General features: G+C 35.7%; 1 protein-coding gene across 5 annotated transcripts in view; it reads left to right on the top strand.

Moving 5' to 3' along the window:
* Positions 1-17,989, top strand: part of Mctp1 (multiple C2 and transmembrane domain containing 1) — a 569,227-nt gene that overhangs the window by 342,396 nt on the left and 208,842 nt on the right. For 4 of the 5 annotated variants that reach the window (XM_075976418.1, XM_075976420.1, XM_075976421.1 and 1 more), the window contains one exon: positions 8,030-8,068. The exons of the other annotated variant lie outside the window; for it this stretch is intronic. In XM_075976418.1, the coding sequence (XP_075832533.1) occupies positions 8,030-8,068 (39 nt within the window). The remainder of the gene's footprint in view (positions 1-8,029; positions 8,069-17,989) is intronic. 5 annotated transcript variants of the gene reach the window in all.

The raw sequence follows: 17,989 nt of genomic DNA, 5'->3' as shown, positions 1-17,989 counted from the left end.
TGGTGTGGTGTGACTGCATATGCATGTATGTAGATGGAGGTAGCTGAGGAAGAACATGGTGTGGTGTGACTGCATATGCATGTATGTAGATGGAGGTCGCTGAGGAAGAACATGGTGTGGGGTAACTGCATATGCATGTATGTAGATGGAGGTAGCTGAGGAAGAACATGGTGTGGTGTGACTGCATATGCATGTATGTAGATGGAGGTAGCTGAGGAAGAACATGGTGTGGTGTGACTGCATATGCATGTATGTAGATGGAGGTAGCTGAGGAAGAACATGGTGTGGTGTGACTGCATATGCATGTATGCAGATGGAGGTAGCTGAGGAAGAACATGGTGTGGTGTGACTGCATATGCATGTATGTAGATGGAGGTAGCTGAGGAAGAACATGGTGTGGTGTGACTGCATATGCATGTATGTAGATGGAGGTAGCTGAGGAAGAACATGGTGTGGGGTGACTGCATATGCATGTGTGCAGATGGAGTGACATTCAAGGAGGAATATGACACAGTGTGGCTGAATACACATAGCACCTGCTATGAGAACATGGTATAGCAGAATATACACCCACTGTGAGAACAGAGAATGGTGTGACTAGATACACATGTGTGCAGATGGAGTGGGAGCTGAGGAGGAATATAGCCTGCCGTGACTGAGTATGCACAGCACTTCTGTGAGAACGTGGTGTGAATAAGTACACATAACCTTTCTGTGAGAACATGGTGTGAATGAGTACACACAGACCTGCTGTGAGAACATGGTATGAAAGAGTACACATAACTCTGCTGTGAGAACATGGTGTGAAGGAATACATACAGCCCTGCTGTGAGAACATGGTGTGAATGATTACACACAACCCTGCTGTGAGAACTTGGTGTGAATGAGTACACACAGACCTGCTGTGAGAATACAGTGTGAATGAATACACATAGCCCTCCTGTGAGAATACAGTGTGAATGAGTACACACAGCCCTGCTGTGAGAACATGTAAAGCTAGGTGAGTACTCATGTGGAGATAGCAGGACAGCTGAAGAAAAACAGCTTAAAAAATTCTGCTATTTACAGAGAAAGCCCATCAGTTAAAAGTCACCAGTACGACAAATCAGGAAGTAAGTTCGAGTTGACTGGATCTTAACTAGGAAGAACATTCTAAATGTTCATTTTATAATTTAAAGAATTCAGATGATCACCAGAAGTCTATGCAGTTCCTATGCTGACATTTAGCACACATTAGAACGTGGGTCCAGTGACTCACTGAGAGAAGCAGAAGGTGACAAGTACTTTGGTGTTCTGAAAAAAGGGCACAGTTTTGGGAAAACAAAAACAAAACTAGGAAATTTTTTCCAATCAATGTGGGCCTAGGATTCTCTAAGGAAGTCACGAGGAAACTGAGGTGGGAACTACCGATAGGAATTAGGAAGAAAACCTGTGAAGAGAAGTACTTAAGAGAGAGGAAGAAGCACACTGCATTCCAACATCTGAAGAGCCAATGGAGCTTACGGAGGATAGAAGCATGCTCCATGATAGAGGGTGCAAGGGAGATGCCTGGACCGCAGAGGGCCTGTGGTCCATGGTAAGATGTGTGACCTGTATCCAAATAGCAAGGAAAAATTATGGCAAGGTCTGCAAAGGGAAATGACATGATTTTATATGCCTATAAAATAATCTTATCTCTGTTCATACATTATAGAAAATGCATTAAAGAAAGAGAATAGAGGCTTGGAGACCAGTTTGGAAGCCATTGTGCAGCAAAAATTTGGTGATAGAATATTCCTGTGTTGGTGTTTATTTTTTTATTTTTTTATTTTTTTTAATTTATTTATTTATTAAAGATTTCTGTCTCTTCCCCGCCACCGCCAAAATAAATTTTTTATTTATTTTTTTAATTTTTGAGACAGGGTTTCTCTGTAGCTTTTGGTTCCTGTCCTGGAACTAGCTCTTGTAGACCAGGCTGGCCTCGAACTCACAGAGATCCGCCTGCCTCTGCCTCCCGAGTGCTGGGATTAAAGGCGTGCGCCACCACTGCCCAGCCTGTGTTGGTGTTTTCTGCTATTTATTCAGGACAGCACTTCATAAATAAAGATAACTGCTGTCCAAAGTCCCATGTATCCCTGAACCACACACTTTAAGTAATACTAGAGACTTAGATGGTGTGGCTGCTGTTCTGGTCATTTGGGCGATGGATATTCAGGAGAGTTTCTCCATTAGAAGAACCATTTTAAATATCCTAGCATCAGCCTGAGGGCTCAAGGGATTGGTTGAGTTAGTTATCAACCTATCAACCAAGAAGCTACTGAGTTTTCCTGATTTGGAATGAAATATGAGCATTGACAAAGACCTTGTCACATTATTTCAACAGTACTTGAACTCCGCTCCCAACCTCAGTGACTGCCCAAACTTACATCATAGATGCCAAATATTTCTAACTAGAAAAAAAAGTAGCAACTAAGAGCTGACTGTCAGTGACTTCTTACACATGAATGTGAAGGAAATCAATGAGTAATAGAAAAGTTATTCATCAAAATCCCATTTGATTTCTTTGTTTCCTTCCTCTTCATTGTTTTCACTTTTGACATGACAGTTTTCATGCTATTTCCATAAATCAAATTACTTTGACTATTTATGTTTGAGTAATTAATTTCTTTGCTGTCTTCGTTCACTGCCTTACTCCATACCTTCTACTTTCAGAGTCTCCATTTGTGCTAGATTTTTCTGCTGAACACTTGGGAAATAGTGCATTCTTCTATCCTATTACTAATTCCTCTGGTCCCTCTTCTCTTCAGAGAAACAAATGTCTCAGGCAGAACTAAACCAGGGCTCCAGGAAAGCACCAAGGTCAGCCTTTGGCTGAGACACTCCTCAACCTTGGTCACACCCTAGGAGGAAGAGGAGTTTCTATCTTATCCTCACGGTTGTGATCAGCAAAAAGGCGTGTTTTTGGTGGTACAGGAGCAAGATAGGGGATAGACAAAAGCTAAAAACAGAGAAAATAAGGAAGTCTACTGGGATCTGGTATTCCAGGTATTCTAACATCCTATGTTATATTGAAATATGAGTCTCTAAGTGTATGCCTATAAATGCATAGAAATTTTTGAGATTTTGCTTTTTATTTTACCTAAAGAGTTATTCTATTGGTACCTTTTCAAGCTCTTTATATCCAGTTATATTTATCAACAGTACTTTCTCAGGTTTAAAATTCACAAGTAAGCATCTATTTTTTTTAAAAAAAAAAAAGAAATCACAGTGGAATAGCAGTCAACTCCAAAGAGGATGAAGTCCAGGATTTTACAGTACTGTAGATGGAACTGGACAATAATGGAGATGAGGAACACATACTAATCCCACTCTTGGTTAGAATTACCCAAGTTTGTCTCATAGAACTGGAGAGTACGGCAGTGATTCCATGAGACTGGGACCAACTCTTGGGCGAGAAGGATAGGAAAGATTAGTTTGTGAGAAAGAGACAGTTTGGAGCAAGTACTTCTGGTGGAGTGGTGCTCAGTAGGGCGACTGTAACAATTAGTAATGTGCTGCACACTTTAGAGGGCTAAGAGAAAGGATTTTAAATATTCCACCAAATGATAGCCGTTTGTAGAGATAGATATGCTGATTTCAACAATGATATATATATATATATATATATATATATATATTTACATAAACATCCCAGGGTTTATAAATATGTGTAGTTTGTATATGAATTAAAAAAATTATTATTGCTTATCTACCATGGTTCTTGAAATCTGTTAACTTTTTAACTGTTGTAGTAGCTATTCTGACAATAAATGGAAACGCCCAACAAACACATTTGCAACAGCAGCATGTATTATCTCATTGTGACTTCTGGTCACTGAAACTCCTCCAGTTTACCTCCCAAGTCCAATCTGTCATTGTGTCATCTGTCTCAGCTCCATCTTAGACACTTTCCTCTTGAGGAGGGGCATGTGTATAAGGTACATTTTATTACATATAATAGTACATCTGTAAGTCTGTAAAATGTTTTTGGAATGGTATCTCTTAAAACCTAGTCTAGCACCCTATACCTAGTGGCTGTTCAATGTCGCAGAGGTGTGTCTGTGATAATTTAGAGAGATACTTCAAAGAACAGGGAGGGTATTCTCATGTAATTTTTATTCTAACTTTAATAGCCAAGTCATTGTGGTTGCTATAAACTCCATTATGTCGTGATTAAATAATGATCTAACTTCGTATGGTAAATTCTTAAAATTACTGTTTTAATGCTTAGCTGTATTGTTCTCATATTAGCAAAGTATATTCTGGGACACATTTGCCATTTCTTGTTTAAGAACAATCAAAAATCCAATATATCTTCAACTTTAATTTCCCCACACTTTGAGTATAGACCATACCACTTCAGTGAAATCGGCATGCTATTCTCGCACAAATCACACAGGAACATTTATTGAGATAGAACAATTTATTCAGAAAAGAATTCAGACTCAAATCCTGTAACTGTCAGTGGTGGAATGCTTCATGGTCTTTGTCAGTGGGAATGGTGTGTAATGAGAGAATGGAGGACGGTACTGCTCCACACACAGCAGCACAAGAGGTTCTCTTTGCTTACTAGCCCAGAAATAATTTAATTTAGGCTTTTGGAAACGAAACTTAGTTCTACAACCACACATATTTTCATCTGTTTATAAAACTTTGCTAAATATTTTACATAATTTAAAATGAATAAAGGGTGAGATCAGTTTTAAAAGCCTTAATAAATATGTCCTAACAATCAAGTAGGAAGTGGAATACTTACAGTAAGAAAGAACTGGAAATACAGAATGCTTAGTAGCATAGAGACCTAAGACTTCCAAACCGCCTGTTTTGTAAATTTGGTAGGCACTTTTACATGCTGACAATGCACTCCATGAGTAATGTGGCTTCTTCTTGTGTGGATTGCCACTTCTGGAAATCAGTTAATCCAGAGAATAAATTCGATAGCCTATCATCTCACTTACTAAAACTTTTGTCAACACATAGCATCTAATTACAGCAATTTAAGATGCATGGAAAGACAGCGAGCAAGTGTATTTTGTCATTGCCAATATAAAAATCAGCATGAATACATAATTGGATGTATTTTAGAATTTCCAGATGTGAACAAATATGTGTACATCTATTTTTGAGTCCCCAGCATTGTGTGTATAAGAAGCCAAAGCCTCCATGGGCAGCGCGAGCTGGCTGCACGGCACACCTATCATTTCTGTTTTGATTGCATGTCCTGTTTGGAACCTGCAAACGTATGTAATACATACATGTGTGTCCTATTTTGACAGTATGTTTGAGTTCTTTCTGGCTCTTTTTCTAGCAGAGTTCAATCCACAGCTTTCTTCATTGGAGAATTTGTGACATAAAAGTGAGTTCATTTGCGTTACATGCTCTCTTAGATAACATAAATAGACCTACACATTGCTTGGCTAGGGCTGAAAATTAGAAAATCCCCAGAAACATATTAATTAATACTAGATGGCCTTTGATGAGTTAAAAACAAACAATTTTTATACTTTAGTTTAATTTTGATGTCTTAAAACTTTTATACAATGTTTGAAGACATGTTTATTTGTGAATTGTTGACTGTATTTGTTCTGTAAGATTGTGTACTATTTGTGCTTTTTCGTATGCATATTAGCAGAATAATAGGCTAAAATTCTAACAAAAGAAAGTTAAAGTGGAATTTTAAATCTTTTTAAAGTAGTTGCTTTTACAATTCTATCATTGACCACATTTTTTATGACACTTATTCCTTATTTAGCCTTCAAGTAAGACTGAGTTGCTAATGAAGAACCAAAATGGTGCTCTAGTAATAAGCACTGACACCTTGAAACCTAACTGATATGTTTCTCTGCTGAAGTACAATCATAGAATGAGATTTAAATCTTATATTTCTAGAATTTACTTTGTCATTTATTCTTAACATTCCCCCAAATAACCTTTCTTCTTTAATAGATCTCATAGTAGGAAAGATGGCAAGAGTAATAATCCATCTCTTAACTTCATTTGTTTTTATTTTGACTTTTCTACTGAATTACTATAATTGAGCCTTCCTTAACCCAAGTACCCCCAAAAGAAGAAAAAACTTTTATGTGTGACATTTAATCAGTTGATAAGCTAACAAGGCAGAACTTTTGTTATAAAATTTGGGGCCATTTTGACAGTCACTTGATCTATAGCAGAACTCTTGATACTGATTCGGGAGAATGAACTGGACCTGTAGCTGCCAAATCATGCTGTTTTTCTCATATTAACCTCCCTGTTTGAAAAATACCACCAAAATTTGAGAGACATCAAAAGCCAGAGCTGTGTTTTATTTTGTTTTCTAGCTCAGAAGTTACTGTTTGCACTGCTTTTGTTGCTCTGTCTAGAAGCACGTGTCCCTAAATGTTGTCAAGTTTTTCCATGAGAGTCCACACTTCTTACTACTTTCACAGCCTAATACTTCTTATGGAACTGATTTTATAAGATCCTTAGATGCTTAATGGTATTAATAAATAACCACTAGTTAAGGTATTGTAATCTTTATTTCTTTATTCTAATTGTTTTCATTTGTTTTGACTCAAAATTGCCATTGTCAAATGCACTGAGACTCTTCTGACAAAGTCAAACCTTAATCATGGGACTCTTGCTTGGGGATCTCTTGTAGATATGACTAACCACTGAAGAATTTGGTTGCACATGACCTTTGGTGATGTGGAGGAGGTGATCATGTTATTTTTATTGGTGATGGTCAGTGGTGATGACAATCATTCACCTAACATCAATAGCAATAATCCAGCATCAATAGTCTATTAGGTGTTCACCATGTCTCCTTCCAAACTAATAGTTGGATATGTTGCTACAAACTGAATTATACCTTAGCACTTAGAAAATATAAACTATCTTTTTTGTAGTATTTGGTAACACCACTTTGTTCTTTCCTTGAATATCAGGGAGGTGAATTTTTATAACCTTTGGAAATACATCATTCTTTCATGTCAATAGAGAAAATAAAAGCAATATATTTTTGTGAATGTTACAATTCTCCTATTTCCTACCCTAAAGTTGCTACATAATTCCATTCTCCAACTTCGGGTCAAAGGATGGCTTAGTCTTATGAGAAAGTACTTTTTATCATGTTTTTTAACAAGGCATGAGTGCTTTCAAGAACGGACCTTCTTCATAGTGCATTCTGATGAAAGAGACGGAGCTCTTGACATTGATGTCGCCCCTAACACAGAAGCCACAGTCTTTCCCCCAAACATTCTCTATTTTCCTCTTTATTTGTCTCAACCACAACCATAAGGCATGGTAGGGCAAAGAGGAAAGTTTATATATAGGTGCTTAAGGGAAATGTTTAATAATAAATGGGAGAATTATTTAAATTTGGGAAGCTTTGTGTTTTACTTTATGCAAATACAAGAGACCAGTATTCTTAAGCACTTGTAACAATCTCCAGAAGTTTAATTAAGACATTTAGCCAAGCCAACCTCACAGTATTATAAAAAATATATTTTAGAAAAAAACCAATTAAGCAGCCTTTTCCTGAGTTGGAAACATTGGAGACAAAGATTTAGTTAAAAACAACTAAATCTATAAATGTCTCTAAAATATGCCCAAAGCAACAGGCCTTAGATATAAAAGTTGAAGAAAAAATGCTATATGGCCCATTAAGTCAAGGTATACCCTCAACCCTCACCTCCAAAAAGGACAATTATAAATCATGAAACTCAATTTGTATTTTTGCTTTAGAATTAATTTCAATTCCAAGCATTCCATTATACTTAAAATATACTGTCTCGCCTCTTCATACAAAGAATAATGCAAGTGATCTTTGAACCAGAAAGAAACTGCTTGAGCCCTCATTCCCGCTCCCACCCCTGTGTGTGTGTGTGTGTGTGTGAAGCAGGCTTGTGTAGTTATTACTAGAAACATTTTGCTATTTAACGGGCTAATAAATGTTACATATCCCCTAAAAACAAGGCTGCCCTGCTCTGTGCTGGATGAAAGATAATGAAGTGCTTTATTTCATTCACAGACTATGCTAAGGAGGAAGAGTTGGAAAAGATCCAGTAAGGTAATTCTTAGCATGTGATCTTCAACTTTCCTTGTGGAGAAGACTATTAGTTGCTTCAAGTTCCTCTCATTTCCCCAGCTATCCCACAAAGTTTCATCACTGCCAGTTGCTCTTTTCCCTCCCATAATCTCTAAGCCAATCATGCGACGCTTTCTAAGTCTCAGAAATCTCACGGTGGCAGAGTGCTCCAAGCGTTGTTCGGCTTCTCTCTAGCCACTCCTCAGCCTCATTCTCTGCCTCAGTCTCCACTCTGCACCACAGGGTCTACAAAATCACTCTGCTCCAGGATGTAAGTGACGAGACCAGGGCTGGGACGGCTCCAACAGAAGTAGCCAGGAAACTTTCTGGTTTGTTCACAGAAAATTAAGTATTCGGCTTTCTAAACTCAAAAGTCCTTGTGTCATTGAAACTTGAGGACAGTTCTCCCTTAGTACCTTGTCTCACTTCTGGCGTGAGAGGCGTGGTGACTCAGGAAATGCCCTGAGCTTTCCATATACCATATATTTAAGACACAAGCAGCTTTGGTGATGTCAGTATCTTTGGCAACGGCATCACTCATGAGCATAGATACCTATCATGAAACTGAACTTTTCTATGACCATACTTTGAAAAAAAAATAAACAGATTTCCATGGTTAAAATGACATCTATTCAAATTTTTACTTAAAAGGTCAATATTCCTTTTAATAATTCTGATTTTTTTAGACCCTGGAACACTGGCAATCTTTCTTCTTTCATTCTGATAAATCATGCTCTTGAGTTGTTATTCAACTTCATCATTTTCCTTTCCTTTTACTGGGAATTAAGAACATATGTATAATAAATATTTTTTATGTTCGCTGTGATGTCTCACGTTACTCTCCAGTTCTGTCTCTGCTGATAACCAAGAGTTAACTCACCCTAAGACCTCTCAAGAAGCACATGCTGGAGAAAGCCACCTGTCAACTGTTTCACTAGGCAAAATAAAACTTTAACGACTTAAAAAAATGGTTGAACTGTTTATTGCTGTATCTGTACTTTAGAATTAATATTATATGACATGTGTTGATTCTAAAATGTACATAAGACTTTCCCCATCCTGTGACTCTATGATGATATTTTTGTGTGAAAACTTACTAACCCATCATCTTCCAAATGAGTTTAACTAGAACTAGTATTACATAGTATTTGGCATTAATGAATATGAGTTGTATGTTTTATTGAAATATGAAGAGAGAATAGTAGTATCATTTTTGGCTGTGTGTATTGAAAGGCACTTAATCCCTGAAATCCCAGCACTTAAAGGGCTGAGGGGAAAGAAGTAAAAGCCAGGTCTGGCTTGAGGGAAGGAACCATTCTAACATACATTCAGATAGATAGATAGATGGTAGACAGATTTTTATAGGACATTTAATTTGTTTAATTAATCTTAGTGATAAAGTAAATATAAATCCACATAATTTCCTTGAATCTATAAAAATATTTAAATGAATAACAAATATATTATTTCCATTATGTTTATATATAAAATTCTTAATGTTTTATAGTTAACTATCAATTTAAACATTGAAAATTTGCCACCACAGATGAAAAATGCCTGTGTCTAATTCAGCACTCACTTGAGTAGTTGACAGATTATATTCAGTACAGGTGTTAATATTAGACTAAGGGAATTTTTAACTTGGTACATTTTCATAGAGATTCTAAATGCCAAGCGAGTTGAAATCAGCTCACTCATTTTGGTTTTTTCTATGAGAATATAATGAGCACTTGTTAATTCATTCAGATTTTTACTCTGCCTTAAAACACTTTCCATATTCACCAGAAAGTGTTATAAAAGTACAGTGTTGTACTAAAAAATTCATGGGAAATCTCACATTTGTAATTATTACCTACTTTGCTGGTCTTCATGCACCTCCCAAGTTGGCACTGTTTCTGAATCTTTTCCTCCAAGCAGCGGTGTTTAAGAGCTAAGGGATGGGCAAGTAGGCTCTGGGTGTTTAAGCTGTGGTCTTTTCCTTAAAATCTGGGCCTTAATAGGAGAAGTTTTCTCTTGAGTTTAGAAAGAATATGGTTGAATCATACTCAAATACAAGCACTGGTATTTTTAGTGGTTACCATGCTCACCATTGGCTTTTCCTATAGACACAATTTGCTCCTCTGGAGTTGTCGTTTGCAGGAATGAGATCATCTGTCATCCTCAGGGCAAGACTTCAATCTGAAGTTTGTCTTTGGACACCAATGATGACATGAGAGTCACTCCACTGGTGTTCCTTTTGTAACATGAACATCTTGTACACAGCTCATAAAATTTCCTGTTGTCTAAGTACCTGCTTGTCACTTCACTTTGGGCGATAAGGTTTTTATTCATATTTTGTTCATATTATTTGCCACACCTCTGTCAGAGACTCTCATGGAAATATTTGTGGTACTTACATGCTGTGAAACAGTATATACTATTGAAATAATAGAACAGTGCTCCAGAAGACAGGGACCTCAAAATATTCAAGACAAGCCTCGTGATTATTGTAAGTCAATTGTTATCACATTATAAAAGTGGAGAAAATGCACCTCCAGGTATCTGTGAAGAGCAAGATGTCAAAGTAAGGACTAGATTTCAAGTGCATGCAAATCAGCCAATAGTTAATTCCACGGCGTCTCTTCTGAGTGTGATAGCGTCCATGAATATGGTCACTTTGGTCTCTCACTAACTACACTTTCCATCACATACACTTTAAACCCCTCTTATGCTTGTCTGTAATGAAAGAGTGTTGTTAGAGTAAAGCAGAGAATCAGCCTCTACCCAAACCAGACAGCTGGGTAGCCATCCAGGTCAAAGCGTTCCCTTTATGTGACAAAATGCAGCTCAGCAGGGAAAGTGCAACGCTTTGGGTTATTTCAGCTCTTTGTTCTTTAGAAGAAGCCTATCATTGATAATTTATTTAAGGTTAAGTTATTCATCAAGAATATTCCATGTGACCAAAAGAGAAGCTTTTATATATATTTTGAATAAATTTTATGGGGTCAAAACAAAAGTGGAAATGAAATAATTGTCTCTGTTGGCCGGCTGTGCATGCATGTGTTTAACCCAGAGGAGAGTTTATCTGTGGTCACGATGAGTAATGATAAGCAAGTTACTGCTAAGAGGAGAGTTTATCTGTGGTCACGATGAGTAATGATGAGTAAGAGGAGAGTTTATCTGTGGTCACGATGAGTAAAGATGAGTAAGTTAATGCTAAGAGGAGAGTTTATCTGTGGTCACGATGAGTAATGATGAGTAAGTTACTGCTAAGAGGAGAGTTTATCTGTGGTCACGATGAGTAATGATGAGTAAGAGGAGAGTTTATCTGTGGTCACGATGAGTAAAGATGAGTAAGTTAATGCTAAGAGGAGAGTTTATCTGTGGTCACGATGAGTAATGATGAGTAAGTTACTGCTAAGAGGAGAGTTTATCTGTGGTCACGATGAGTAATGATGAGTAAGAGGAGAGTTTATCTGTGGTCACGATGAGTAATGATGAGTAAGAGGAGAGTTTATCTGTGGTCACGATGAGTAATGATGAGTAAGAGGAGAGTTTATCTGTGGTCACGATGAGTAATGATGAGTAAGAGGAGAGTTTATCTGTGGTCACGATGAGTAATGATGAGTAAGTTACTGCTAAGCCTGTTGTTTATCTGTGGTCACGGTGAGTAATGATGAGTAAGTTACTGCTAAGAGGAGAGTTTATCTGTGGTCACGGTGAGTAATGATGAGTAAGAGGAGAGTTTATCTGTGGTCACGATGAGTAATGATAAGTAAGTTACTGCTAAGCCTGTTGTTTATCTGTGGTCACGGTGAGTAATGATAAGTAAGTTACTGCTAAGCCTGTTGTTTATCTGTGGTCATGATGAGTAATGATAAGTAAGTTACTGCTAAGCCTGTTGGTGGATGGGGCAGAATTATGGTTTCCAAGCAGCCTGTGGTATACAGTGAGAACTTACCTTATAAAAAATAATGAACATATGTTTTCAATAAATTACTTCCATTATCTGAAGAATATTGCTACAGTATTTAGCTTTACTTAACCTTTAGCTGAGTGCTACTGGCAGTTGATTACTTCTGAGTGTGAGTGGCTTTTCTTTGTAGGTGTACCTTCTGAGTCAAGTGGACGGCCACGCCCATGCACTAGGCCAACTCTAATTGGAGTCTGTGAGAAAGTAATTAAAAAAGACACAAAGTTGGAAGGGAGATGTGTTGGGGAAGTTCTGGGGGCAGTTAGCACCATAGGTAGTGACAGGTTGGTGAGGATTAAAATATATTGTATGCATGTGTGAAATTTTCAAAGAGCAAATCAAAATATTATTTTTAAAAAGAAAATGCTATTGTAATCATATAGAGATATATTTGTTAAAATTCTAACTATAACAATTTTAGTTGTTTTCTTTAAAATTCTGTTCTTAGAATAATATAATGTAGATTATTTTGGTGGTATCTCATTACTAGATCTGTTATATGACAGCCTACATCTCTTTTACATCTTACATCTTCTTACAAAGATTTTTTATTATAATCACTTAGCATGATTTTAATGAAATACTTTACCCATTGGTTGAATGAAGCAATTTTAATAAGACTTCAGGCAAAGATATCATGAATTTTTACTAGGGAATACTGAGCTCCATAAGACTGCAGGGCATAGTTAACCTGGTCCCTTGCATGACACATTAAAAATTCATCAGTGACTTGTAACTGTTTTAAGTAGGGGACAGAAACAGATGAGCACAGTTTTAAACATCACACATAGACATGATGAAAAAGATATTAGTTAGTGATTATGGGGTCTTTTTACTAAGACATCATTTGCTGATAAACAGGTGATTATAAAGATGAGGAAAAGGTAGTAATGAATGGAGGCTATTGGGAGGAGACTTTCTCAGCTGAGTGGTCATGATGCTTCTACTTTAACACACCATTTATAATTATATGTACGTGTCTTTGAACATGGGAAACGCTTATGTGTTTTGAAGGAAACAAACTTTCATTTAAATTCCTTACTTGGGCTATATTATTATTAGCAACTCTTTTTTAAAAATACTATAAAATAATATCCTCTATCAGAATTAATTGTTCTGGGATTCTAAAATGTCAACAGTGAGCAAATGATGACCGGCAATGAGGCATTCTATTATTCAGCATGTATTTGGACCTCAGTTATTACATTTGTAACAAGTTTATATATTTTATAAACATTGTATTAGCATGATATTTGATTATCCCAAGAAGTATATGAAGTCATAGTTAGATCTTACATTGAAATGATTTTTCCTTGATGTTTTGACAATATTTCCCAGTAGACATAAAATTAGATTTTTGTACTTTAACTCATAATAACAGAGATTTTCTATAACCGTAACATTACATTTATTTTATTGCTTTTGATGAACTTATAAATGTTGTGGATCTTTCTGGAGTGGATATGGTTGATCTGGTTTAAATTCAAAGGATAAAATGTACCCCTAAGCACAAGATGTAATCCACTAAGCTTGTGTCCCACATCTAAGATGTTTATTGCATGATTGCCAGCTGACCTTTGTCCCTTTGATGTGTTAATAAAATGCCAACTAATTTTCTCCCTGAGCTGATTAGAAGGGGGAACTAATGGATCAGACTCCAGGTTAGTGGAGCAGAAAGTAGACAGGGAGATGTGTGTGGACTCATGGTGGAAGAATAGATTATAGGTCAGTAGATGGATGGTGGACGGATGGGTAGATAGATGGTAGATGAGAGATAGACAGACAGACAGATACATACATACCGATAGATAGGTAGGTAGACAGATAGATATACATAGAGAGATGATACATAGATGATAGACATAAATAGATTATAGATAATTTATTCATTTTAATTACTTTAAATACTCAAATAAAAATAATTCATACTTTTACAAGGACTTTACAACAAAAATTCTAGTTGACATAATTATCCAAAGGCTTAGTCAATATTCTAAATCATTGTTTATTGCTGGGATGGAAGCATCCCGTGATCCTGATTTTCATGAACAATTATTATCTGACCAGGACTCTTTATGCAATGGATTTGCATAAGAGCTTATAAATATTTCTAATCTCTTAAATGTCTGAAATTGCACCAATGAAAAGAAATTTGTCACGTGCATATAAAAAAAATCATAACATCTAGAATGCTGACTTGATTCTGACATTTGAATTTTAGGGTGACTTTTTTTCTCTTGTGATTATTTTGATTCTTGAAGACTTCCTACATTACAATAATGTGAATTATGTTTCAGGATCTGCATACTGACCTAATTGTAAAGTATCACTTTAAATAAAAGATTGAGAGTTATTCATCATTCCAATTGATAACAAAATCTTAAAAGATTTTTATGATTTACTTTATGTACAGTTTTAAAATTATTTTCATAGTCAATAGTTTAGGTAAAACTAGACTTTTATTTTTATGAAGAAAAAATTATCTTTTAGATTTTTGTTGTAAAAATATGATTGACTTGTAGTTTGATTTTTTTCATCTTTGAAGAGAAATTTACTTACAGTTCAAAAATATTTTTAAGGTAAAAATAAGCCTAAATAGTTCAAAACTTGGTAGTGTGATAATTTAGAAGTCTCAACAGAAGCAGTTCAGCCATTCATTATTCAGGATAATTCTGGCAATTGTCTTTTATCAAGTTGATGTCTGTGTTTGTGTTCAATTCTTTTTAAATGTTGATTTATAATTTTAACACTGTTACTGCCGCTCCGCCTCACTTTGAAGTCTCTTGTCTTATGGACACTGAAGTATTACTTAATACGGACACAATGATTTGACTCCTCGGGAATTCACGATTGGTTTGTGTCCCCCAATTAAAATCAGTGCTTTTGTTTAGGGCTCATCATAATGCCAGAGCTTTGCTGCCGCTGCTATTGTAACTGTGGCAGTTGTTACACTTATTACTGTAGTTATTGTCTATTGTTGCATTTATTGTTTTAATTGTTGTTATTGGTGTTACTTTTATTGTTATTGATGTTGTGATGATAATTTTCTTCTCTATTAATGTTGTTGCTATTGTTATTATTTTTTCTTATTGTTTTTGTTGTTATTGTTGTAACCAATAATAACTACTCTGGGTTGGTCTATTATAAATTTCATATTAGTTCACAGCAATAAGTAGACTATTCTACTTGAAATAAAGACCTTAATTTACATAAGAATGTGGGTTGTAAAATAAACTAAAACTTGTAACTGATGAGTGATAAAAATAATGAATCATGGCCTAAAAAGTACAGCCTAGGGACTAGGGAGGGTCTAAAAAGTACAGCCTAGGGACTAGGGAGGGTCTAAAAAGTACAGCCTAGGGACTAGGAAGGGTCTAAAAAGTAAAGCCTAGGGACTAGGATGGGTCTAAATGTACCTAATAGTTTGGGTTTTTATTCCTAAATCTTTATCATTAATACCCTCAACCACCAAATTCATTAATAGCTTTTTTCTTTGTATACTAAGCCAACAATTAGGTAAGTGTCCTCTGCTTTTAGCTGAAGAAGACTAGAAAGTAATATTAGTATAGCTTCCTACAGCTTTAAATGAGCTAATATTATCTCTAAATATTTGCTTTGTGCTGGATTTAGAGGTAAAACTTTATCTCCACTTATGATTTAAACTCACTGGGGAATATAACTTTTGATACTGCCTCCTCTTATGTAGAGTGAACGCTCTTACACAGCTAGGATCCCACACTCAATATGATACTGCAACCTTATTTTTAAAATTGCCTCACTTGTGGATCAATCACTTAAATATTTATAAATTGAAGTGAAGAGCAATGATTAAAAAGAAAGCATGCTGCTTCTCTAAAATCCAGCAGTTTCTTTAAGTTACATAATAAGATAATGAACCAGAGAAATAGCTCAATGGCTAAGGGCACATTTCCACAGGCCTTGTGACCTGAGATGGTTTCCCAGACCCCACAAGATGACTCCCCCCCCCTCTCTCTCTCTCTCTCACACACACACACACACACACACACACACCAATAATAAATAAATGAATAAATTAGAATTGATACATAGGGTAATGTTTTTAAAAGTAGTTGAAACATATAAGTGTAGTTTTTAGAGGATTTTTTATTGAATAGATTCTACTGTGATAGTGTGTCACCTGAAAACTATAAAGTGTGAATGTAAACAAACCATAGCCCTTTATTACTGATCAAATGATATTTTAGATGAAAAACCTTTTCCTCATAATTTCTTCCATAAGCAATGCTACCTGACCAAACTCTAAGCAAGCAACTTATAAAATCATGATTTGTTGCATTAAGAAATGTATTTGGTTAAATAGATACAGATTACTAAGCATTTCTGTCTAGTTTTAAAGTATTAATATTGACAAATATTAAATACTTTTTCTACTTTATTTTTTCATGTTTGGTAAAAATATAAGATTTTAATCAAATATTACTTAGTCAATTAACAAAATTTATTGAGTACCTTACTATGCCTTGGACATGATGTAAGATGCTGGACCACTACAATCCTAGTTGCTATCACAAAAGCACAGCATGATTTCTTCCTCTTCATGATAGTTTTACAATTGAACTGTCCCCAAACTCTTATCCGCATTCCATGATTTCATTATAACTGATACTCAGGGGCAGACTAAGCACTGTACATTCCAAAGGAAAAGAAATTTAAGCTTATTAAAATGTAATTAATTAGGGCTGAGGATGTAGCTCAGAGCTCAAGTTAATGAAGTCATTTTATTGTATTTATTGTACAATTGTATCATACCAGCAAATTTGAGAAATTTTGTAAAGAATTTAACTAGGTAATGTTTTATTAATAAGATTTCTGCTTCTGTATTTTAAAACAATCTCATAGTCTATGTTTAGCACAATTGTTTTACTAAAAGAAACAATGTTGTCTACTTCATATTAAAACTGTGTGATGTGCTTTAGTACTTGTATTCTCTGTCATGAACACCAGACTCGAGATATATTAGTGAGCAGGTAAGCACAGTAAGTGAACTCTAAAACCTATAGAAAACTCCTTCACACTTTGCCCTCAATGACGTCAGGGGTGAAGAAGACAAAGAGACTCATCTACTCAAGAGAAGAAACCGTAGTTTCCAAATATCCGAAGTGTCTGGATGTGTAGATTTTACCTTTCGTTTGCTTTTTGTTTTGGTTTGTTGTAATTTTGACAATAATTAGGTATTCTCAAAAACATCTCAAAATTTAGCTAAATATTTGTTTGCTTTTAGGAACTCTCAGAAAATGAAGTGCTTGAATCTCACTTCTCTCTGTGCAGTCTTTCTTTTGGAGGATAATGTTGAATGATGTTGAAATGCTTTAATATTAATATTCTTAATTTTTTATTTCTGAATAGCTATTGGGAATTAAGAATTCTGGCTCTAGGCTGGAGAGGTGGCTCAGAGGTTAAGAGCATTGCCTGCTCTTCCAAAGGTCCTGAGTTCAATTCCCTTCAACCACTTGGTGGCTCATAACCATCTGTAATGGGGTCTGGTGCCCTCTTCTGGCCTACAGATATACACACAGACAGAATATTGTATACATAATAAATAAACATTTAAAAAAAAGAATTCTGGCTCTAAAAGCAGGCTCACTGACAGATGTTTTCATTTTCCTTCTTTGTTGACTTAATTCTAAGTCATATCAACAAATTTTTTATGTCCTCACTTAAAAAACACTGGAAATTTTATACTTCGGAAAACTTTTCATCATAGCTGTTCTTTGCAGGAGTAAGTTTAGTCAGGTTTTAAGCACTACAGTTCCACAGACCTCCCAGGAAAAGGAGGCAAGTGTACAGAGGCTCTTTGTCTCCCTCCGGAAGACTGACTTGTTAATGCTACCTTTCTGTTCTTAAAAGGTTTACTCTTATCAAAGTGATTATAAGCAACACATCTAGGAGATGTACAAGAAATAGTCATT

Source organism: Microtus pennsylvanicus, chromosome 6 (genome assembly GCF_037038515.1).
Source record: "Microtus pennsylvanicus isolate mMicPen1 chromosome 6, mMicPen1.hap1, whole genome shotgun sequence".
Classification (NCBI taxonomy): Eukaryota; Metazoa; Chordata; class Mammalia; order Rodentia; family Cricetidae; genus Microtus; species Microtus pennsylvanicus.
This window is presented reverse-complemented; position numbering and strand designations above follow the sequence as displayed.